The 20,293-nt window shown below is 40.7% G+C and overlaps 1 protein-coding gene across 3 annotated transcripts in view; it reads right to left on the reverse strand.

The window, feature by feature from the left end:
• Nucleotides 1–18,568, reverse strand: part of adamts6 (ADAM metallopeptidase with thrombospondin type 1 motif, 6) — a 77,429-nt gene extending 58,861 nt beyond the window's left edge. The window contains exons 1-7 of one of the 3 annotated variants that reach the window (XM_064307695.1): nt 18,073–18,568; nt 15,246–15,663; nt 13,168–13,532; nt 10,891–11,065; nt 8,315–8,532; nt 7,616–7,699; nt 5,777–5,922 (exon numbers count right to left, since the gene is read on the reverse strand). In XM_064307695.1, coding sequence (XP_064163765.1) covers nt 5,777–5,922; nt 7,616–7,699; nt 8,315–8,532; nt 10,891–11,065; nt 13,168–13,532; nt 15,246–15,342 — 1,085 coding nt within the window. In that variant the 5' untranslated portion in view covers nt 15,343–15,663; nt 18,073–18,568. Of the gene's footprint in view, nt 1–5,776; nt 5,923–7,615; nt 7,700–8,314; nt 8,533–10,890; nt 11,066–13,167; nt 13,533–15,245; nt 15,664–16,890; nt 17,136–18,072 lie in introns of those variants that run through there. The other 2 variants (XM_064307693.1, XM_064307694.1) reach the window with 2 other exon arrangements.
• Between the last annotated feature and the right edge of the window lie 1,725 nt (nt 18,569–20,293).

Here is a 20,293-nt window from a genome sequence, read left to right on the forward strand (position 1 = left end):
ACAAACAATTCCGATTCAACAGATCTCACTCTGGAGTGGAGTTCTCTATCCTTTCATTTTAAAGCAGACTGCATACTAAGCTGAGATGTATGTGTGCCTTTGTATCAAAGGCTGAAACGTGACTCTTTAAATCAACATATTCCATAACTGCCAATTAAAAAATGCTCTATTTTGCAATGAAAATAGTCCTATAATGCTAACCCACCCACCTGTGGATCATGCCCTGACCCCCACAGTGACAAGGTCACAGTCACTGCCCCTACCACAAGTTTTACCAAATGCATTTACTTCTTTTGCTTTTGTCAGCAAAAAATGGGGCCACTCTGACAGTAAATGATACAATGAGACAATGGCAGCCAAGGGGAGAGAGAGAGAGAGAGAGAGAGAGAGAGAGAGAGAGAGAGAGAGAGATCATATGTAATTACTAACAAAAGCTACAGGAGAAAAAAGTACCGCAATGCCATGAGGCAACATTGTTCTCAGTTCAAGGGGAAAAAAAACAATCAAAGCCAATGAATTACAGCTGTGGCTCACATCTGTCTAGCACAACCATTTAAAGGGCCTAATATCAGATAAATAAATGAAGGCCACATATTAAAAGCATATGTCATATAAATACCAAAACTGATAACGAGGTGTCGTTAAACAGAGAGGTCCTAATGGCTGGCATTTCCCAGAATTCACTGGCCATCGTCACACTAATTTTATTCCCTTTTATTTTTTCCTCTTTTTTTGGAGTGTCAAAGAATACTCTGGAAAAATCTATGCATCATGCACCATCATGGAAGGTAAAATTATAATAATTACAAGGACCAGTTATGCACATATTCAACTGGGGACCTCAGCTGAGTCACCCTGCACCAAAGACATTGTTAAGACCTCCGTTCTCACACAGGGAATTTCTCCATAGGTGTTTCGAGTCTGCATCACCACGACTTCCCCCCCCCCCCAGCTGCACTCTCAGTCATGTAAAACCAATGAAATGATAGTGGGGGGGGGGAACGGGGTACTGGTGGTGGAAATAAAACAGCAAAAAAAGAAAGAAAAAAGAAAAAAGAATGATCTACATGGTTTTGGGCTTTCTAATGGAAATGAGTAATCCAATAATATCCATGCTTTTAATCTATTAAAACCCAAGGACAGAGCAAATTCAATTTTAGGCCGATGGCCCCGGTCCAAAACCATGAGGTAGAGCCTCTGGGTCGGCTGGGCTCTTGCCTCCTCCGTAAACGTATTTATTTTGATTTAGTTATTTTAATTTCCCTCACTGCTCTCGCTCAGACAGTCCCACTCCAAATGAGGCATGGCGTCCCAGGCCGTCATCTGCCAAAGGCTCATCAAGACCTACGCCGATGACGGGGCCCGCATTCTTCCCCAAGAAGGAGGGGCCTGACGCGATGCTCTCCGGGGCGCAGCCGCAAAGAGGGCCCCAGGCTAACGTCTGGCCCCCCGGCTGCATGGCGCTCACAGACGCCCGCTAACGTGAGCTCGGCTGCGCGTGAACCGCAACGTCCGTTTGCAGCGCTCGCGCATACCGCAGCCGGCTGAGAAAAAGAGCGCATGAAACCAATAAATGCATGATCGTTTTTTTTTATTTTTTTTTCGGAAAAACGCGACCACAACTTGCATCCACAAAAAAATCATTAACAATAGCACCACTATAAGTCCAAAAGCAGCATTCCATCGATAACCGTTACTATACTGTAGCATAACCTGTCTCTCAAAAGGGCCAGTGACTATATCAGCAGCTGCTTTTGTCAAAAAAAAAAACAATCTTTTTCCATTTCCTAACAAAATGGAATTTCAAACTGGGGGGCAATGCTCCTGCCCCCCCAACCCCCCCAACCCCCAAATCGTCTGTCCGTGCACAATGCACAGTGTTCATAGAATCAGCATTCAGTGCAGATACTGTCCTTACCATCCAGTCTTCTAATGGCTCAGCTAAGCGCTTTCGATCAAGCTCTGTTCTGAGGTCTCGTAAAAGCAGTATATGAGAGACATGGGAATAGACCCCCCCCCCCAGTCCACTTTAGGAAAATGAAAATATCTCTGCATCAAAGTAACAGTTTCTCAGTGCCATTCTATTACTTATCATATGCATGAAGTCAATTACAGGCCATGAGTCAAAATACCATACCTCTCAAATAAGTGTCAATTATATGTTAATTACATAGCTGATGGGCTATTATTTCTTACTGTTTATGAGAACAGTGTGCTTTTAGTGCATCTAGTGCATTTTGCTGTAACAGCCAATGATTCTGTCGTTTAGTAAATGTACCTGCACAGAAAGGTCTTTGAAACCTTACAGTAAATTGACCTGTACTATCAGCTATTTTTTGCAGTTATTTTAGGGGCTGTTTAAAGTGCAGCTGGGACCCAGATCAAATTACTGCAGAAGACTAGGCACTTCTCCTCTCACAACAAGATAAACATGCTCGCTTCAACACCCATAAGCGCACAAACAGACATGTGAATTAATTAGGCCAATTATGCAAAATTAGGTCAATTACTACCAAAAGAAACAAGATTTCACAAGCGAGGCTTCCCTCGACCTGACATGAAAAAAACATTCTTTGGAAGCTCGTGCCAGGATATCATTACTCATAAAAGAAAACCCCACACACATAAATGTCCACACAACCGTGTCTCGCTAATGTAAACGGTCCTAAACCCACAGGGCTTCTGAAGAGCGGTCCCTTCTTTTCTGGCAGGGATTCTGCAGTGGCGTTCCTCCCAGGCGCGCTGTTTAATGACAGCTTCCTGGTCTTGCACGCCCACCTTTTTTTCATCATCTCTGTGATGTTGCCCTTCCAGAGCACAGCTGATCATACATCTGCCTTCTGTTCTCCCAAGCTTGTCTCTAGCGGAACCTTCAATGCTGTCTAGTGTTTGCTAGAGGATGTTGGTCTTTTTTAGTTTTCATTCCTTTTTCTTAATAGACAGTGGGGTTGCATGCCAACCATCACAGATAAAACAGTGCCCATGGTCAAGAGCCATTCATGCTAAAGAAAAAACATTTAGAATATTATATGATTATATAAGTGCTGGACAACACACTAAAATAAAGGTACTGATATAATATACTGAAGGAGAACGAGACCAACTCACAGTACTGTTCAAATTGAACTCATTAACTCTGTAATGTCAGCAAAGTATGGCACAGAGGTTTGCTTTTAGAAAGTAGATTACAGAACTTATTTCAATAAACTGGACAGAAATATGGCGGAAGTGGTAATTAGTTCATATGAAACCACACTGACCGTAACGCACGGAATGTCTTACATGGTGGGCAGAGGAAGCAGAGATCCATGGAGAGTTAAGGACCAGACTTGACACAGAACTGGACGCTCTTTAAACAGTAAGCAAAATGATGGCCAGGGTGGGCTGCATGGCATGTACTCCTCATTCCACTTCCTTGTGTTCCTTATGCTTTTTTTTTAGATAAAATGTGACAGGAAAGGACTGGAGAGTGCCTGGTGGCCAGGCAGAGAGAACCTCCCCTTGCAGGAGTCTTAGCCACTGGGCCACACACTTTGTGGGTAACAGAGATGAGCACACAGGTAATTCACTAAGTGTTCTGTGTCAGCTTGAGGGAAACCCAAAGAACCCAGCGCTTGTTTCTAATGAGCTTTAATGTTGATGGTGAGTATAACGCTGACCACAGCTCCTTAATCACGTTTACGGCACAGAGCGGAGGTGCGTGTGCCGGAGCCCAAACCGGCCGACCAGTAATTAGGAACACAATGGCTAGTTGTTTACTAGCACACCTCGCATTGGCCGCAATCTGTCTGTTCTGAAGCTGCAAACTCACTTAGCCCTCTGGCATCAGCAGCCAATCACCTCCTCACAATGCCGCCTTGGACTCAAGTGCTCAGAACTCCCCCAAAAAACAAACCAGTTTCACAATGAATTAGGGCCATGTAAACAGATGTAAACAGGATTCAAATCCTGATTGCTTTGGAGGGCGTGTTACAGAAAGTTACCCAAACTAAATTCTGCTCTGTCTTTTGTTTGGACTCAAAAGGTAGTTTTCAAGCTTCGGCAAACAGCAATCTGATCTTTACAACAACTGGGGCCAGAGCTTTGGTGACATGAACATAACCAATTGCACGCCGACTTGACGGCACACCCTCAGTGTGTAGGAAAAAAGGTAGGAGTCATCACAAATTCTACAGATTACAATACTTAACACGAGAAAGGAGATTAATACATAACTTACCATTCATTAAAATTCATATTTAAATTGGGACTTAAACTGCGTTTGCATTCCAAATATTACCCAATTATACAGCAGGATCCCTACCCGAGCAGTGTAGTACTGTAGATTATAGGCCTGGCAGGGAGACACAGCAACATTATCTTGGAATTCAAACCTACCATTGCTCATAACTCACCCTGACTACTACCATGAGGTGCTAAAAGCAGCAACAAAATGTGTCTGAGATTGGCTACAGAGTAATCTCCAAGGAGCATTTTAAGACTTACACCATATGACACCCATGGTAGCTAGAAATGCTGTTCACAGATTGTGGTGGCAACTTCATAAAACAAGGCTGCTATCAAAGCCAAGGCATGAAATAGCCTTCAGTACTTCAGAACTTATAGCCAAAGACCAACCAGTGGAGTTAGCCAGCTTTAAAAAAACATCCTTTCTATATTCAGTTTCAGAATTTTCAGCTAACTGATGATGAATGGCCTACAGGTTCAATGAGAGATAAAAAAAAGAGAAAGAGGTATGGTTTTTTATTCAGTTTTCTTACTTCAAGGCCAATCAACGAGATGAGTCTCCTATCCAGACATAACAAGTGGACCCAACTCCCAACAGGGGATATGCCCTGTTGCTAGGGTCTGCGGCAAAACAGCTAAGCAATAATAAACCTGATTCCTGGTAATGACAGTGTTTTCACTAAAACACAGTTGCCACCCATAAACTGCAGAATGACTGGTATGCATAAAGCAGTACTTTCAAAAACTCAAGGATTTTTAGGACCTGAGGTGAAATATGTAAGCTGTAAATGGACGCATGAGGAAAAATGTGTTCATGCTACATTCAGTGTCACACCCCTCTGAGCTCTAAGACATGAAGAGCTAAGGGAAGGAAGTTCATGGTGCCAAGAAAGCAAACAAAAAAACAGACACCACATACCACATCAGAAGTAAAATGACATCATACGAAGATATAACGAAGAGACAATTTGCAGATGAAAGTGTCCTGATCAAATGTTTTGCTCCCACAACTTTTGAGTGACTGGGAAGCTCTGAAAAAAATGAAAAAACCTCCATCCAGGGACCACCCAATAAACAAGCCAATCAATCTGAACTAAACCAACAGGTCTTGAGAAGACAGGACTAGGCAGAAAAATACATTTAACTAAATAAACCATGTAAACTAGAAGCACTTGGGACGATCCACTGAGTAAACGTAAATACCAGCATCAAGGAATAACAAATATTCAACTATTCATTAAAATGTTCCTTTCACAGTATTGGGATGTGATCTACTTTATCTACTGGTGATGAATGGTTCATGAACCTTCATATCAAAATACGTAAATATATTCATACACATTTACACTTGCCAGTTAGAAAAAGTATTTCCCCCGTATAGTGCATGTGCATACAAAATGCTAAATCATAGAAAGTATGGCTTCTACATAACAAAACTTGCATGACAAGCAGGGACATCACTATAATTGGCTCAACCAATTGGAAAAGGGACATTTGCGAATTAGGATGTCACTGCAATAGCATGAAAGGACAAAATTTCTATACCAACCTGGTAATAAGAACAGCGTTGTCGTGGTGAGCAATTCCATTCTCTGGAATGCTGTTCCCATCTCCCTGGTGTGACAGAATGGACTTTTGCCACTTGCAGAAGCTATCCAGTGACTTATCTGCATGGTGGTTAATCTCCAGGTTTGGCTAAAAAACAAGAACCCCTCCCCCCACACACATACACACAGACACACACACACAGGGGAAAAGAGCTGAGTATCACTGTCACAAAAACACTTCTGTCCCATGTGCAAATAAGTGACAGATATCAGTCCTTCTACAGGAGATCAACTGACAACCATTCATCCTAAGTTCAGGGCCCTGAACATTACATAACACTAACATCATTGACCAAGTGCAAGTAGGTCAATTAGGTCACCATTTGATGGCCCTCTGTAAACACTAGGACACAGCCATCCAGCTGCTGTAAACAACTGTTTTTGTTTAACTAAAATTAAAAAAATATATAAACAGCAGCACTTGGTGTTCAGGATGTCCAAGTCAGACGTCAAACAATGCAAATGCACACACAGGCATGCACAGGCACAATGCCCCCCACCCCCCAACTTCCACACACACACACACACACACACACACACATACACACACTTACACACAAATAAATTCGGACATTTAACGTGTCTGAACACGTGTACAGCTAATTAACCACCAATCACGACAGTCCGTGATTTGGCAGACAAAGTATATTCCATGTCCTTGAGTTATAACGGTCTTATAACAGGGTCCTATCTATAATGGAAACTCTCAAGAATAGAAATCTTTGCTTCGTTTTGCTTCCATCCTGTGAAAAAATGACATGTATGATTCCTGAAAAAAGATACCAAAAAAAAAAAAACTCAGCCTCTGTTTTTTCCATTAGATTAAAAAAAAAATCATGAAGCGAAGCTTCCCATGGGAGTGGCGTCTGAGCACATCTCTATTTGAGTTTCTTTCATCTTTAGTGGTGGTAGTCATATGGTAAGATGCTTCCCTCCGCCACATCCATGCCAATCACATAAAATAGTTGACAGCCCTCATATGGCGAGTCCTTTAGCTTCTTAAAATAGTCTTTCCTGCGATTTCCTTTTAACGGTGCCATGGCCTGTGTGCTGCCTCTCTCTCTGTCTCTCCTTCTATCTCTTTCTCTCTCTCTCTCTTTCTCTCGGCAAATAGTCAGTCTTCAAGTGTCAAAAAAACTCATGTCTGTGGAGCAAACCATTCCTCCCTGACCGATTATCAGGTCAGAGAGTATAGGGGTCAGGGGGTGTGGCCTACACACAGGAGGGATGTAGGTCAATGGTGCCGTGGTTGGTGAGTTTTGGCCAACACAAGCGAGGTCTGGGACACAGCGGAGAACAACGTCCCTCTGTGTGTCTGGGTGTGCACCCTACATACTACATTACGCATGTGGGTGCGTTGGGGAAAAACAAACATACACAAACACACACACACACACATCCACATGCGCACACACACACACACTGTGGTCTATGGGTAAAAACAGTACAACCTGGAAAAGCAGATACTGAACCTATTTATATATCTTAAGCAGTTAGAGTGCAACATTTGAGAAGCACATATTGCAGTTAGACTACGCAATCAATCTGTTGCCTAGGTTAGCAGAAGGTTAAAGGTGTCTGCTAACCTTTAAGACTAAAATTGCACTTGTCTCCACGTATAATCACAGCAATTACAAAACAAAAATAAATTGATTGACAGACCTGCCGGGCATTATTGAAAACTTTATTTCATTTACAGAATAATGAAAGAAACTTCTTATGCCTTAAAAGATTTGAAGCTAGGTACATGAGAAAACTTGAGTGATTGAGAGCATCCTCACCTGGTCTTCTGTCAGAACAATCAGCCGTGTTACAATAATGTTCACAACGTTTCCTAGACTGGCATCCCGGTACAGTTTGGCAACCTGACCTCCAGAAAAGAAAAAAAGACAGAAAGTCAGACAAATTGTGTCACTGTGTCAACACCGCAAAATTTACCCAACACCTAAACGCAGATGCACTAACCGCATGCTAAGTTCATGCTAAGTTCACAGCAACTGTATGACCAGTTATAACCCTATGTTACCTATTAAGATGAGGTTTGAAAATTTGTCCATTTGACTTTCCTTACTATGAACATACGTTTGAAAACATCACAAAAGGTTTCCTGGTGAACTCCGGTAAGAACTCTGAAGACGTCAGTGCCATTATCTCACATGAACTCTTTCTTTTGAGAATAAAACTAAGAGGAGAGAGGGGCCCTTTTCATTGTTATAAAGTGAAAAGATACAGCAGAGTAAGTTCTTCAAACATAAACCCAAAATTCTTTTCCATTTGCGGGGAAATCAATGGAGTCTTGTAAATCGCAAGAAAGGCAGAATAAAGACGCTTCACCACAATCACATTTACAACTTTCACGGCAGTAATACTACAGAGCTATTTAAATGCACCTCCAGCTGTTTTGTGCTGGAGGGCCGGGGGTGTCTGGGGTGGTGGCAGCGGTGAGGAGGTTAGACACAGAAAAGTGGGATCAAACTTACAATATTCATCACAGACAGGATGTAGTGCTCGATGTCCTTGCGCCCATGGTACCCCACCATCATTTTGTCAGCTACCACTAGGGTCTCCACAAAACGCTCTGAACTGACCGATCGTTTATGCCGGTGGGCGCTGTTTGTACTGCTATTAATTGGGGAAGGGGCTGGGGGAGTGGAGACAGGACTGCTCAGCCAGCAGGGTGTCCCACTTCTTGTGAGGTCTGTAAGAGATGGAGTGGGGTAGGGTGGGGCAGGGTATGGGGGGGGGGAGGTAAAGAGAGAATGAGCGACTTTAGGGGTCACCAGTTAACATTATGAAATGTTCTCTGACTGTTTACAGCAACAACCAAGTTTTAAACATCCTGCCATTAAGGCATTATGCAGTAATGTGCAGCGACTGGATCCGGCTAATAATGTGACTTTAAAAAAATATTTCCTCAGAGACCACAGACTGTCTTTCAACAATGGACCAGTTCAGGCAAATCAGGAGATTGTGTTTCGACCACAGTTTTGTTCTCAGAACTCCAGAACTCTGAATGTTGGAGTAACCAAAGTCACTGGAACAGCAAAAGACCATTTGAGCCATGCACACCAATGGCTATGATCGCAATCACAGCCTGTGTCCAGACTGGTAGAATGTTCTAGAAACATAAAAGTGAGCCTTCATGAGACTCCAAAATCGAGTAATCATAGTGCTGTTGTGATGGAAACCAATGTGTCATGATTGGTTTGTACAAGCTAGTTTATACAAGCTAAGAAAGACTGATGACTCCAACCACCAATGGTGAGTGGAGCCACGATTGCTCTTCCACTACAAGGTGAAACTCATGGCTGTCTGAATAATTTGACAATATTATATTGAACAGCATTGCATGGACCCCAAAGACAAAACTTTAGGCAGTATGATGCCACCTACAGTATATTCAAAGACCAGTAGACATGACTTAGGTGAGGAAAGTCAAGGTTATAAATAGGTCCACCAGTTTGTCTCCACCATGTGATCTGCAGGGATTTAAACTTGTATTTCAAAGGCTATCCAACAGTGGTCCCCATAACCACAGTGGCACTCCAACAACACAGTCAAGTGACTACTCAAATAACTGAGTTCTAACTGACAGATTTATAAAAAAAAACAATTAGGTGATCTAATATGGGGAGAGTCAAGAAGAAAACTGAACATGGATGTAAGTTTAAGTGCTGTGAAAAGCATATCTTTGAGCCAGGGGTTCTCACTCCTGGTCCTGGAGAGCCAGCTCCTTACTCAGCACTTGAGTAGCACAGCAATTGGTCAATTAAAGCATTTGATTACACAGTTAATTCAGGTCACCTGGTTTCTCAGGTCTGAACCAGTCACTGATCTTAAGGAAAAAACAAAAACCAGAAGGCTCTGTAGCTCTCCAGGACCAGAATTGAGTATCACTACAGTAAAAAGAAAAATGAATCCATATGAATTAGGGGTGACCACTGTTATCTGAAAAGGGCTGGCATGGCTGCAGGTTTTAATTTTAGCCCAGCACTAAGACACCTGATTCAACTTAAAGTCTTACTTGAAGACCATGATTGGTTCATTAGTTGAATCACAAATACATTTTTTATTTAACTTTCTTGTGCAAATGTTATATAACTGCACTCTTTTTTATTTTGGGTATTTTCAAACTGAATTTAACACTTGAGTGTCACTTGTAAATATTGCTGTCAGTCATCATCCGTGCTTAATTAGAGACAATTATTTTATCAACTTAGATTACTGAGGAGGTGCAAATTGGATAATTGTTTGAGAAGTGTCTTAATAGAGGCTATCGAGACCTGTAGCTGGTGGAGGACTGAAGTGCCTAGCCAGAAAACGAAGGGAGACTAACTGGTGGCCCTAGTTATAAAATATTTGTAATGATGTATGGCACTAAACAGCATTCAGTCTAGCACCAGCATTGTCCTAAACTTTGTGATCCCTTAGTGTAAGTAAACGAGGCCAAGGCAATGCAAAGGTATCGGTCCCCTGATCAGGCACTCAACTAACGCAGCTTTAAAGAGAAGCCCATTCAAACACTTCTGCATGTCAGAAATTAACCGACACTGTCCCTTTGAACCGAGCAGCTGAAGGCCTGTGTGTTTGAAGCTCAGATGCACTGGGAAAAGCCACAAGCTGATACGTGTTGCAACATGTTGGCTTCATGGCAATGGCAGTCTTGGCTGTAACTAATAACAACCTAATAAGAACACACCAGCCCAACAGCATAAATCTTGACATTTGTCTTCTCTCAAACTGTCAAGCATTTTAGAGTTACCTGAGGAGCAGAGCTTTCCCTCAACACAGTTCCTGGAGAAACTCTGGATAAAACTGATCTCTTGGGATAATGCAACTTTAATGAAGAGGAAATGCAGACATTACATATAGAGACCAGAATTTTCATAGGATGATGTGGGCCAATGCAATGTACGACTTTAAAGTGGCAGTGTTCGCAAATGTGAGCAATTTTTCTGTGAATGAAGTGCACAAGAAACCAATATTTCCTTGACCATTATGTATAGCCATCCCTTCACGTCAGTGGGCCAAGTGGCCAAGATGGAGATTCACCAACCTGAAACACCACAGCTGAACTCCTCCCTGTGCTCTTGGGGCCGGGGAATGGAAGACTTTTTATAAATAACATGTGGCTGGCCTTCTTCAAGGTTTAAATCACTGGGATTTTTGGAGGATATGTTCTTTAATGGCTCAATTAAATACTGTTCTTCTTCTGTTGTAATAACACCATGCTTGTTGAAAAACAAGAACATTGAGAGAACAGGTTATGGACAATCGAGCAAAACAAGACAAAGCACAACATTTGAATCATTGTGGGTATATAGCAGGGACGGGAGAAAAAACCCCAATTCCACAGCAGTTTGAGCAATTCCAGGTCTTACTTGCAGCATGCAGATGCTTAGAAGCCACTGTAAGATCTTGGTGATTTATGGCTGTTACAATAATGCTTGTGTAACTGTACTTACAGAGCTCCAACATTATCATAATTATTTGTGTTATTATATTTGCCCTTAGCAACTTGTAAAATTTACATTTTTACAGCTGGATATTTCCCAGAGCAATTAAGTGCCTTGTCCAGGGGTAGAACAGAAACACTACCCTTATGAACTTAAAAACTGAATAGCATGCCCATCCATTACATCCCTTACCAGTTTACAGCATTGCCACCCAAACACAGAATATTTATATCGTTCTTTATGTGCAATTTCTTTAGGAACCTGCATGCATAAAACTTGTGATAGCTCAAACTGCCATGTGCCAGGAATGTAAACTCCTTCCCCAGTATATTGCTATTCCAAGTTTTTCATTCTTTATTTTATGGGCTAGAGTAAGAGGTTTAACATTGGTTTTTAATGCTCTGAACCAAATTAGATTTTATCTGATCCTAGTTTAATAAAACAGTTGAAACAAATCATTCTTTTATTTGTCATTCTCATAAGCAAAGTGCATTGTGATGTAATCTCTTCCAAAATTGCAGAGATTCAAAAAAATGCAATCTGCACCTGTGAAACCAATGCAACTTTTAGCTATTCCAAGCTATATGAATCATGTGGCATCACCTATAAATTCAGTTTACCAAAGTTGCAGTAAAATATTTTTTTAAACACTACATTCCAATGTAATACATTCAAACAATCAATTAAACAGAGGAAAAACCCCATAATTACTGGGATGTAGACCAAACTACACAATCTGTGACCTCTCAACACTCCCATCTTCACATAAATCATAAAAGTAACTTGGAATACATTTATAAAAACACATGGCACATTCTCCAGGTCTGTGAAATTGCAATGGAGCCAATTAAAACCTCTGACAATAATAACAAAGTGCACAAGGAAACACACTGGTGCGCTTGGCAATGTGCTTACAGTTCACAATGCAAACATTTAAAATATTTTGGCAGTGGGGATGAGATTGGACCATTTGATGCATTTCAATGCACATTTTCCACTTTTGGTTTTTATTAGGAATGACTAGAGTTCAGCCAATTGAACGTAACCTCAAATTATACCTTATCATGGGGTGCCAATGCTTTTGCCTGCAATAAGAGTAAACACAATGCTAACACAATGTTTTTATCTCCAGATTAATGCATTTGGCAAAAGAGCAACAGAGGGATTTTTCCGTTCATATGAAGTAGCCAAAGTAAGGCAAAGCAAAGAGTTTAATAGATTTATAGAATTCTGTAGTTAATATGGTGGAGCTGGCCAGCCAGTCTGTCTCAGTACAGGACTGGATATACGCCTTAGAATTAATAATTAGCTACTTTGTTAACGTTTGGTCAGCATATTTTTTCCAACTCTTTTTTCCTTAGAGTGGAATGTGCCTTTATATCACTTTTATTTCCCAAGGGAATATTTTGTTGGAGGTGAGTAGCACACTGAGTGAAAGTTGTGTGACAAAAGCATATAATATCTGTGCAGCCCTCAGTAACAAATAACATTTTGACATTGAAACAAGGTGTCAAAATAGTTATCAGAAAAGGCTCACTCAATTGGTTACAGTATGTGTGTCTGTGTGTGTGTGTGTAATGCTGTGTTCAACAGACCAGGGCAAGCACCAATACTGCCAGCACAGCCATCTATCCTGTTGCTCCATCTTGCCCAGAGAAGTGCAAATGCAAATTAGCCATGTGTCACCAGGGGAAAGCTTCTCGCATATTTGTTAGATGAGTAGGCACAGACTGTATATTCCATGTCCACAAGAAAGCCTAATATTTCCCATAATATTTTCAAATTCAGTACTGAAGTGATCATACCCGTTTTTACTGAAAATAATAATGAAATAATAAAAGTATCAACAGCAGTGACAGGTGTGTCACTCTACTCACCAAGCCCTTACAGTTGCTCAACGCCACTTTTGTGGTGCTGTATTGGTCCTGCAGAAATCCAACATAATGGCAATTATCAACAAAGTCATGCCGCCATTCTGGTCCATCTTTTCCCCAGTATTCTACAGTAAAATGTTTTGACACCAAGTGGGGATTCGGGGCCAGGTTTAAGTGAAAATGCCTTCCGTAGGCCGACAGCCGGTAGAACATCCTGGAATCGGACGGGTCGGGCCCCGACGGGTCCAGTCCCCTCCTTCGCCGAGTGGGCCGGTGGTGTTTCACAGTGTAGCTCAGGAACTCGCCGTTCTCGTTCACCCTTACCGGGACTGTCAACTGGTACTGTTCAAGGTAGGACAGGAACTCCTCTTTTTCAGGAAGCGTTAGCCCAGGGTGAGGATTTTGGGGGAGGGGGAGAAAGAATAAGTGTAGGGGAGCAGAAGTGAGGGCGAAACGGGGAAAAAAAACAAGTGGTAATTTTTGCTGATTACAGATGCCATCCAACTTCCCAACTTGCTGCTTCCCACCTCGATGCCCACGGCACAGAGACTGGAATTCTTTCCTCAAGCAAAGCTTCAGCTGAGAAGCAATGTACACTGAGGTAAAGAGGAGGGATCCAAACCTGATTTGACATAAGCCACAATTCCAACAGCTTACCCATTTCTCCTTTTGATTTAGCATAAGTATAAATCTAATGGCATGTAATTACCAATTGCATGAAAGACAGCCTTGTCTACTTTGATTTACGTAGCTTACATTTTACCTACTAAACATGAAAACAGCCCTGTATTTACTGAAATTGATGTGAAGTACCTTCCTCAAGACAACAGTGACATAGATCAATCAGCCCAGGAATCTAACCTGCAGCCTTCTGGATACAAGACCAGTTTTTTTAACCAAAATATCAGATAACTACCCCATGTAACATAATCAATTTGCCAGTGTCTTCAACAATGCTGGAATAATGCAGAAATTTGAATCCTGAGAAAAAGGCAAAAGCTCTGATTTTATAGGAACTTTTAGTTCAGTCTTCATTTGATCACTTAGTCAAAGAAACTGCTCATGTCATGCCAAAGGTGAGAATCTTGTTTACACTTTAAATTGTTCTCCAAACTGAGGGGGCAGACTTAGACAGCAGTCTACCCTGGACTTGGGTAGCCTCATCTTATGAGTCATACATCATCTCTCTCTGATTATCTGGTGCACACGTCCATTATTTATCAAGAACCATGTCACCTGCAGAATTAACACCTTCAAATTGAGCACGTAAGTTGTCCTGGATAGGGAAAAGAGTGTCCATAGAGTTATAATTTACAATGAATTAAGCAATTAATTAGGATATTGGATAACTATTGTAGTGTAATCATGCTGATCTTCATAATCATACTCATAGGCTCTATTGGTTCAGAAAGTTTCCAAAATGCCTTCAACATATTTGACTCAAATCTCAGTCCTCCTACCATCTAACCTGGACCAGGGCTAGGAGAACAATGTGCGCAGTTTCTTTTCATGAGAAAACTGAACAGCCAAAAGTTTAGATTTACAGTCTACATGTCAGATTGACTCAGTGTGTCTCATTTTAGCCTTTAACACAGATGAATCCACAAGAGATCAGTCTGTATTTGAGTCTAAAAATTTTGTGAGACATTAATAGACAGACTTCAGTGTGACATTGATAAAAGATACTGGGGGCAAACTGGGGTCATGCAATCAGGCCACACATGGACACAAGACAAAGAGGCTGGACCCTTGCTGTTGGCTGAGTTGATATGACCACTCAGTTTTCTATAAACAAATGTGAGTAGTATTTTATTTTCCCCTTATGAAACTAAAGGTGACCACCAGTTCATCATAACCTTCCTTTTCTAAAGACAAACACCAAATCTTAGTGGGTTTTTTTTTTCAGAAATAGTGCTGAAGTAGTACCACTCTAACTCTTAAAACAGAGCAATGCCTTAACATCCACACCAACTCCCCCCCCCCCCCCCGGTTAAGGGTAAAACATCATGCCCAAAACATCAAGTGTAAGAGTCCCCTGCCAACTCATGCCCATTAAACAACACATTGCAGAGATAGCCTACCTTGGGAATTGTGCGAGAGTCTGTTGAGGCTTTGAAATTCAGAAGAAGCCATAACTAGGCTCAATATCCAAGTCAGCGTCTTCCACAAAATTTCCATAATTTAGTAAAGATCTAACATGGGGTGGGGGGAGGGGGTTGGGAGGGGGGCTACAGTCGGGCTAAAAAGATGTGCTCAATCCAGTATCGCACCATAACAAGTCCATGGTTTACGTCCGTGATATGTTGTCAGACTTGTGAAAGTGTTGATCCAGGTTTCAAATTTATGCTGACAGTGGGCTCTTCCAAGTCTCTACATGCATTTGCTTCTGTGCTTGCTTCCTCCATGTGAGACACAAGAATCCATTAGTCAATTACTTCAAGTAATTCCAAAGCAGCAGATCTATACTGGAGGTCTGTCTTGAACTATCCATCTGTGTACCTGAAAATAAATGATTGCTTATTGTACACTGCACACAACTTGACTCCAGTAGCACAAACATTTTATTCTTGATATATTTTTTTTTTCCAGTGGGAAATTAAAAGAACATAAAATGCAGGATACACACAGTTCATAATGGAAATTTGACACTGTTTGTCCGATGATTCTGATCTGTCTATCTGTATCTCATATCAGCAATCTTTCCAGAATACATTGTGAACTGTTTCAGGTGCATTACGCACTTAATAGCTGTCTCCGTTAAACAGGGATAAGAGACTGATATAGGATTTCTTCGCCGCGATTTAAGTCGCTGCCTCGGGACAACCTCCCAGAGTTTCAAGCGCTAGTCAAAACAACTAATTGAGTAACTTAAAAAGAGTTCCTACAACAATTTCCTCAAGCGCCTGCAGTCAATGCAGCATCTGGTGTGAACAGATTATTTCACTAAGAGATCATCTTACTTGGCATGCGAATGTTAATGCTAATGCGAATTATGACACTGAAAACTGTTATTTTGGCAAAGTACAAAATAATCAATTTTGTTGTTCGGGAGTTCGTGAATATTCGTCTGAAATGATTTTATCAGTAAAAAGGGGAAGAACAGCACTTGACATGTTTCAGAGAGAACATCCTCTCAATATAACGCTAATGTGAATTCTTGCTACTGACAGTGCTTTCTTTTAATTGACATTCACAAAGCAGACAACGATAAAACTGCATAAAAGATAAACCACAAACTTGATTATAGCTGCGACCATCAAGTTCAAAGCAATAATCAAATCCATACAATAATTCAATGACATGATCTAGCACTACTTCACAATTTTAATCGAGATAGCCGGTACTGGATGCAATGGCATGGGAAAAGCACATTCACATCCGTAAATGACAGACAGACCTATATAGTACCACAAGGTTGTGCAACGGAATACTCCAAAAGTTGCTGTGCCGCCGCTATCAACACTAAAAAAGAACCCGACAACCACTGGTAGTCAACCACAAATGCGTGCGCTTTCACATACCACACACAATTGGAAGTTAAGCCACTTCAAACACAGCAAATAACCAGTGAATGTTCAACCGCTGGTGTATTGTTCACACATTTCATGCACTGCGACAGAATAGGAGGACAAGGCGAGTTATTCAGCTAATGAACTTTAGTAAGTTGCTGTGGTACGACATCAATCACGATGTAATTTTAACTGCCATCGGCACAAGACAACTTACCTAATATTCTTTCTTCCACCAGCAATAGCGCACCAACAGGAGACAGTGGCTGTTGCGGGCAGGAAAGGTATACTACCGGTATTTCAGCAAATGCCGTTAGCTAAACCCGGCGTAAAAGTGGCCTAAATTTTGTAAATTACTTTCGGAGAGCAGTCGCCTCATTGGTGTGACAATTTAATTAATTCTGCTTTAGAGACATTGTTTCCTTATGACAAAACATGATTATATGTAAAAAATAATTGCTAAAACGCCAATTACTACAATTCACATCCTACAAGAGTAGGCTGCATAATTTGCTAGGTTTTTAAAAAGTTAACATCCAGAAGCCCAGCTCCAGACAGCAGCGCTAAGTCTATTTGGCTAAAACGCGTGTGACCCAGACAGTTGGCAACCGGCCCAAATCCATTACCACCGGTCACTAAAATAAAAGCAAGCATCTCTTCACAAAAAATAAGTATTTTGAGATGGACCACTGTGTTTCTCATAGTTGACATCCAAGACCGCATTTGCATAATCTACTGCCTTTATTGTTGGGCTTCAAAAAACAAACAGAATCGATAAAGCTTTAAACACCGTTCACATCGTTATTGTATCATCAACATCCCAATGTGACGTTAACAACTGGGATATTCAGGTGACCAACTGAGAAGCTAAATGTGTAACTTGTCTTACCGGTAACCTACCGGTAACAAGTACCCCAGAACCTTCACCTGAGTGCTTCTTTGAGTAGGGTCATTTCAGAACTAACCTTAGCGCCAACTTTCTACGTTTCATAGTCAGAGCTTTTTCAGTCACTTTATAAATGATAACAAGAGTCAAAATATTTTGAAACTAAACGCTTTCCCACCATGTACATCGCTAAACAGCTTCAAATTGAAGCAATGCAACATATTGCAAAGACAACAGTCTGCTACCAGAAACAGGCAATAACATTTAGCTAAAAACAATCACATTTTTTTTAAACTCCTAGAAATTATGTTAAGTTAAAAATGCATACGTCACTATAAAAAGCCAAGCCTGTACTGGCTTCAACATCGGTTCACTTAGTAGTTTTTTAAAGGGTTTGCTACGAATAAACGCTATAGCCTACTATAGGCTGAATATGCTCCGTAAAGTTCCACGGGAAATACATCATTTCACTAGGCTACTGCCGCGTAACAGATTGCACGAACGGATAGTTACCGTCTTCATCTTCATTGTCAGAGGCAATGCCTACAGTTGAAAATACAGACAATAGAATTCGTCTGCATTGAAGTTCCGTGCTCACTTCTTCTGACCCTTTTCCTTTCGCTTTAAACAATTCACTGTGATTTGCATGCCGAAAAATGTAAGTAGTTCTCCTTTAAAAGAAAAAAAGAGAGATGCGAAGCTTCACAGAATCAACTGACTCGGCAGAAAAATCATATTCCATCAATTCATTTACTCAAAAAGAAAGAAAAGCAAGCTGTTTCATTTGTTTGTATTACTCTCTTTAAACGATTATTGACTGTCCATTTTGTTTGTTTGCTTGCTTGCCTTAAACACGTAAGCACCTATGTTCTGCAAAAATTATACCAAAAATTCACTTAAGCAGTGCATGCAGGACAGCAAAGTTGAGTTGAAGTAGCCCCCTTTATTACAGTGCCCGGCCTGTAGCCAAGTTCCGAAGCCGCTTAGAATTGGCAGTCTAGGCTGGGAGGTTCGACTGACGTCATGCAGATGTGCCTAGTCTAACCATCAGCTGTGCGCATGTACCGATGTAGTATCGCGTGAAGGGGGAGGGGGGTCCAGGGGTACAAGTAGGGTACAATCATTATTCTCAAAGTGTTTTAGTGGGTCCAGTATCGTCATGAATGTAAAATTGGCTCGCTCCTGACCTCGTTGTAGCAGACATGTTTTATTACATCTCTAGAACTGTATCTTACCTGAATCACGTAGAGAAAGCTACACACTTTTTACGCAGGGTAAACATGAGAAGATGGTATTCTAACAATTAGCCAGACGATATGCCTTCGTGGAACTTTACCTGTAAACCGAAATGCATGTCAGTAGTTTGATAGTATGTGCATAAATATGGACAGAGTGACATTTTGAATTTAAAGCTTGTATTCATACTGGCCGCCTCGTATTCTTTATTTAAATAAAATAATAGTCATATTACTCGTTGTGTGCTATCCCCCTAAATGATAGGGGAGATGATAATTGGAATGGCAGCTGATGAACGTGGCATACAACCGAATAGAATCACTTTATTTGGAAGTGCTCCACTTGGACAGTCAGATCCCAGCTACCAAATTCGCATTGCAATCCACGTTAAATACAAGAAGTATGGAAAGCGTTCATTGTGTTTTCTGCAAAATTTTTCAAATAATGACCGAAATGATTGGGTTGCTTTTAAGGAGCAAGCGTCCTAATTCCACCACAAAGACCCCGTTACTGAATTGCAACATATAGATCAGTTAACGATTCATAAATAATGAAAGCATGTTATAATGAGATAACAAGGTAGTAGCCTATTATTTAATATTCTCTCGCCCCGGTCTAATAGTCATCAGGGCAAATGTTGAGCGAGAGCATCAGCCGCAAGATCAGAGGTGGTGATAAAGCAATAAATAAACGAATGAATGAATGAATGAATAATAACGTGCCATTAATGCCGCTTTCATTTCTGCTTTTTCAAACCCCGCATCATATTCTCGAACATTTGTAGGCCTACGACGTTTCATTTTCACTACACGTGTGCCTTTGACTATTATCTGTCTGAGATGCTCTTAACTTTGCATGAATTACCATATCCTCAATCTGCTGTTTGTCTATACTGTGTTGATGAGACGATCCTGTTTCTACTTTGCGTTTCCAAAAGGTGTCTCAGCACTGTACGATACTGAACTATTTTAACGACCTCGTTCGGGATAACACAGTAAGAAGAAACACAGTTTCCTGGATTATCTGTTTGCTTGTTGCGACATCGTGTGGCTAATTTAAAACACACAAATATTCCTCATATTTAGCAAACGGAGTGACTGCGAACAAACATTCCTATATTTTTAAGCTATTCCACAACAAACAAAGCTGTTTTTATTATTGTTATTATTATTATTATTATTATTATTATTATTATTATTATTATTATTATTATTATTATTATTATTATTATTAATAAAAAAATGATAATATATGTCGAAAGCAAAAATATGTCATTATAAACGACGCATGGGTACATACTTCGACTATGTTTTAAATTTTAAAGTTTCAAACTTGTGTATTTCTTAATATGAAATTATTCCTATACAAGGCAAGGTAATGCATTATCAATAATCTGAATTGCTACAGCCTCTTAAGTGATGAAACTTTTATATTGCCAAGTGTGGTATATGTAAGGAAATTATGAAAGTTGGGTTCAGTGAGAATATGTTTATAATTA

The sequence above is a fragment of the Anguilla rostrata genome, chromosome 14 (assembly GCF_018555375.3).
Source record: "Anguilla rostrata isolate EN2019 chromosome 14, ASM1855537v3, whole genome shotgun sequence".
Lineage (NCBI taxonomy): Eukaryota > Metazoa > Chordata > Actinopteri > Anguilliformes > Anguillidae > Anguilla > Anguilla rostrata.